The sequence below is a fragment of the Humulus lupulus genome, chromosome 8 (assembly GCF_963169125.1).
Source record: "Humulus lupulus chromosome 8, drHumLupu1.1, whole genome shotgun sequence".
Classification (NCBI taxonomy): domain Eukaryota; kingdom Viridiplantae; phylum Streptophyta; class Magnoliopsida; order Rosales; family Cannabaceae; genus Humulus; species Humulus lupulus.
This window is the reverse complement of record NC_084800.1, coordinates 7,226,710-7,231,249: the sequence shown is the minus strand read 5'-3', so window position 1 is coordinate 7,231,249 and position 4,540 is coordinate 7,226,710. Positions and strand designations below refer to the sequence as shown.

The window sequence follows — 4,540 nt, the reverse complement described above, 5'->3', positions numbered from 1 at the left end:
AACAATAGTTGTTCCAGCCAAAAAAACAAAGATAGTTGCTGCAATTTTTAACATTTATTCAACCTAGTTATTTAGATTAAATCGCCTTGACTAACCATCTCTTTACTAACCTCTGTAAAATGTACAAGAAAAATTCGACAAAGTCACTGTTAAGTGTCCCACGTGAAAATGTATACACATTCAACAACATAATGTACTCTGTTCATAATCAGTTTATTTAATAATTGAACTCATATTTCTTACTTTGAAGCGTGTGCAAGAATTTTATTTTATTTTTTAAAAGAAAACCTTAATTATTATCCTACAAAACCATAGAAACAGAGGAAATGAAATGCAATTGTGCGAATATTTTTCTTTCCATAATTTTTTATTTTAATTTTTTATAAATAAAGAAGACATTCATTATTGTACAAAAAAGCATAGAAACAGAGCATAAAGCTTTTATTAGACAATCGATATTACATGAAAACCTTGCTTCTACCCAGATAACTCAACACCAACTCACAAAGGTCATCTACTCTACACACTTAGGCATCGGCATGGTCCAAAAAGTGATAGACTTTCTAAGTTCTCACCACTTTAGTTTGGCAGGGAAGTACTGCAACAGTAACAATGTATAAAATAAGATATTAATTCAATATTAGACCAAAAAAAATATAGACCAATGGTGTGTAGTAATTACCTTTTTAATGAGGGAGAGATAATATGGTTTCACTTTTTCCACATCAACCCGAACCTTGCTCTTGCTGTATAGATCATACTTGCTACAAAGAGAGATGAGAAAAATGAAAATTAGTAATTGGACTAGCTGACAAAATCTTGGTACAAATTATTAAAATGGTAAATTTACTTGAATACGTGTAGCCATTTCAAGTTTTCGAAATCCTCTTCATTCAATAAGTGTCTGTATTCCCCTGAGCTGTGTAATGCTGCAATCACCAGATGCAATTTTATTATTGAAATGGTACAATTTTTTGAGCATAATCTAATCTATTTTGCAAGTACTTGTCCATTTCTTTACTTACCATAAAATGAGTGGTATCTGATGATGAAAAGAGCAGCCGAAGGTAGAGTGGTATGATTCTCCTTGGCAACCTGAAATTGACACACCAAATTTTAGCTTCTCTGTTTTTTCGATCCTTTATATGCAAATGCAAAAGAGTTTATTGCACTTGAATTTAGGTATAAAGGATATACCAAGTACATGTAGTCGTCATGTCCCCATGACATCAACACATTTTCCAGTCCACATCCCTCTGAATAAACTCCATACTTGGTATTATGAGCAGGATTGTAGTGATCCGGATTTTCTTTAAAAAACTTCACGAAAAAAACGGATCATAATAGTTAATAAAGATTACCAATCAGATTTGGTAGAAAGCTTTACTTGAACTCTAGGTTAAAAGTACCTTGTGGTGAACAATTGACTCATTAAAAGCACAGCCAACTGGGTATGTATCGCCTATAATATGAATTATGATTGATTAATATGAAGTCTAAAGTTGAAGAACATAGAAATCAAACATTTATATATATATAGCAGAGTAAGCTTTAATAAAAAAAAAAGTGATCCTTACCTACAACAGCCCACTGAGGAAGCCCTCCAAAGCTGGGAAGAAGAAGCACCTTTCCAAGATCTAAATTAGAACACATCAATACAGTAAACAAACTTAGCCAATCCATTGTATTATAAAAATTTAAGCCTGCAAAGTAATAAAAAAAAGTATAGAGTGATATGGAGTAGATATGTATATATATACATACCATGAATAAGGCCAGTTAAGTGAAGCCAATCCTCATTGGGATAGTCCCTTCTAATGGCTTCAGCAGTTTGAAGCAAGTGTTCAATTTGAGGTTCATCCAAGTCTGGATCACTCTCATCCACAACATCATTCAGAAGCTCACAACATTCCCATATGCTCATTTCCATCCTGTTCAGCTTGCTGTACTCTTGCCTCATTTTCTTTACCTACAATACATTACATTACATAACATTTATTTATTTGATCAAAATTTTGTAATTATGTTTTTTACTACACCCTTCATATGATCAAAAAATGCACGAGGCACTTGACAAAATTACTCACAAAATCAAAAGTCTGGTTCAGGTGATTAACTCTATAGAAGTTCTCCACACCCGGCTGCCTATCTCCTTCAGCCTCATAGTCCCTGTTATTTTAATTCACAGACAATACAATTCATTCGGACAAATATATTATTAAAAACAGTAGAAGAAAAAAACAAAAAGCGAATGACACTTTTTTCCCCTTGAAAAAAAAGACATACGACCCTTAATGATTCTTTCATACGTGAAACTAAGTAAATGTCTATGTTTTTAATTTTGTAGTAAAATAATCAATCATCTCATTAATATCACATATTATAAAATATATCATTTAATAAATTACTATTTTATTCTAAATATTTTAATATTATGGTATATGTATATTAGTTTTGTTTAATTAGTTTTTATTTTAAAGTTATTTTGATTTTTTTTCGTTTTTTATGGGTTGTTGAATGATATACCACACCACAAAATATATATATTGAGTTGAAAAATAAAATATCATCAAAACATACAAAATTATTACTAAAAAATGTATTTATTATGCTGACAAAATTATATACTACCATTAAAATGTATATACCATGATATAAAATTATATACTACCACTATGTATAATAAAATAGAAACTATAATATATCATACCACAAAAAATATATATACTAATTAGAAAATAATATACCAACAACCTATAAAAAACTTAAAAAATCAATATAACTTTAAAATAAAAACTAATTAAACAAAACTAATATACATATACCACTATATTAAAGTCATACAATCCTAAATAAATAAATTATAAAAAAAAATATTTTAAGTAATCAATAATACAAAAGGATTATTTCTCTATAATTTTAAAAATTAGGACATTAACTTCTTGATTTTGATGCGTTTATTGTAAGTCATTTATTATAATTTCTCCACTCTTTTTGCTTGAGTGATAATGTGGGTGTATGGGCTCGGGCTTCTTGCCAAGGCCTGATTAGACTGGCCGTGGGCCATTTTTTGCAAGAGACTCAGATTTCAAAATTAGGCCTAGGAAAGATGGGCCGAAGGCCCGCATGTGTATTGTTATTATTTAATGGGTTAGTTTTATTGCTTAGTCCCGAGTTTTTTTAGCAACTCAATTCTTCAGTTTAAAACCAGTACCAATTAAGTATTTTTAGTTAAATTTAACAAAATTATAAGTTTGTTATGAATTTTATTGAAAAAGTAAAAAATTTGTGAAATTAAATAATAAAGACTAAATTATTACTATTTCTACAGCTTAAGGACTTGATTGTCAAATTTTTTATTTTCAAGGACTGAATTGATAAATAGCAAAAAACTTAAGAAGTATTTAAATTTATGTTAAAATCCATTATTATTATTATGGGCTCCCCAAATTGTCAAATAGCAAAAAACTTAAGAGTTCGCCATATATGTTTTGGTATTATAATTATGATAAGAACGGTGCCTATAATCCTAGTCAGAAATGCTAATAAAAAGGTGTAAACTGCTATAATGAAGGATACTAGATTAAATTTGTCCAATATATGGATATTTGTATATATAAATATTATCATTTTTATATGTACTAATTGATTTAGCTTTAATCATTATAACAAATTTTGCCGGCTGGAGTTTTACCAAAAATAGAATAATACGCAAAGAAAATAACCTAAAGGTGTGTCCAAAAGAGTTAGTCTGTGGCACCAAAAAATCGCCATCCAACACCAGCTCTTTCTCATCTGCAGGGACGTTCTTTTCCTCAGCTTCTATTCCTGTAGACACAAAAAGATTATGAAAAAGAAAAGAAAAAAAAAAACTTGATTTTCAAAATTTTCATATATAATTTTTTGAAGGCTGGTTATGTATCATTTATATATGTACTTTGCAAACATCATGATCATGATTAAAAATTAAAAATTAAATATACGGAGAATAAGATTATGGTAATTAAGCTCCGGGAATGTCTAAAATATATAAGAGAATATATATATATTAGAAAATTCAAAAAAAAAAAGTTCGAAATTTACCAAATTGGTGAGGCTGTTCAATGAGAATAGTCATCCTGGATGGAGCTCGAAACTCACAAACGAAAGAGAAATAAACCAAGCACAAGGAAAAAACAGAGAGAAATAGAGTTGGAGTTGTATTATTTGGGTTTGCATTTCCAAGTTATTTATAATTGGCCGGAAAGGAAGTCCTTCCCTGAGAATTCGAAGAACCCGAGTCCTTACCCTGAAAATCTATTAAGTTTTTCCTTCTTTTCTATTAATTTAATTTAATTTAATTTTCTCTTACTATTATTATTATTTTACACCAAAGTAAAAGCAAGAAAGAGAAAAGAAAGATAGACAAACATAATGAGTGAGTCATTCAATACTCCATGCAAGTTGGCGCCACTAGAGAAGAGAGAACTTATATTAAACCCTTTAAACTCGGTTTTAGTTCGTTAATAATTTCTTTTTCCTTAAACAATAAAATATTTTT

General features: G+C 29.3%; 1 protein-coding gene across 1 annotated transcript; it reads right to left on the bottom strand.

Annotated features, from left to right (window-relative positions):
- Nucleotides 1-420: 420 nt before the first annotated feature.
- Nucleotides 421-4,290, bottom strand: LOC133794390 (inositol oxygenase 1-like). Its single transcript, XM_062231610.1, has 11 exons — nucleotides 4,084-4,290; nucleotides 3,726-3,828; nucleotides 2,088-2,169; nucleotides 1,765-1,969; nucleotides 1,578-1,637; nucleotides 1,410-1,462; nucleotides 1,198-1,320; nucleotides 1,026-1,095; nucleotides 851-929; nucleotides 683-764; nucleotides 421-598 (listed from the first exon to the last, which is right to left on the bottom strand). The coding sequence occupies exons 1-11, from the start codon at nucleotides 4,115-4,117 to the stop codon at nucleotides 572-574; spliced, it is 918 nt and encodes a 305-aa protein (XP_062087594.1). The 5' UTR covers nucleotides 4,118-4,290; the 3' UTR covers nucleotides 421-571.
- Between the last annotated feature and the right edge of the window lie 250 nt (nucleotides 4,291-4,540).

Bases quoted from the DNA above. Each gene is read 5' to 3' on its own strand.
- LOC133794390 (XM_062231610.1), bottom strand. From the start codon at position 4,117: ATGACTATTCTCATTGAACAGCCTCACCAATTTG. The intron at 1,970-2,087 runs GTGAGTAATTTT...AATGTATTGTAG, and splicing joins TGAACCAGACTTTTGATTTT to GTAAAGAAAATGAGGCAAGA. The intron at 1,638-1,764 runs GTATGTATATAT...GTTCTAATTTAG, and splicing joins CTTAACTGGCCTTATTCATG to ATCTTGGAAAGGTGCTTCTT.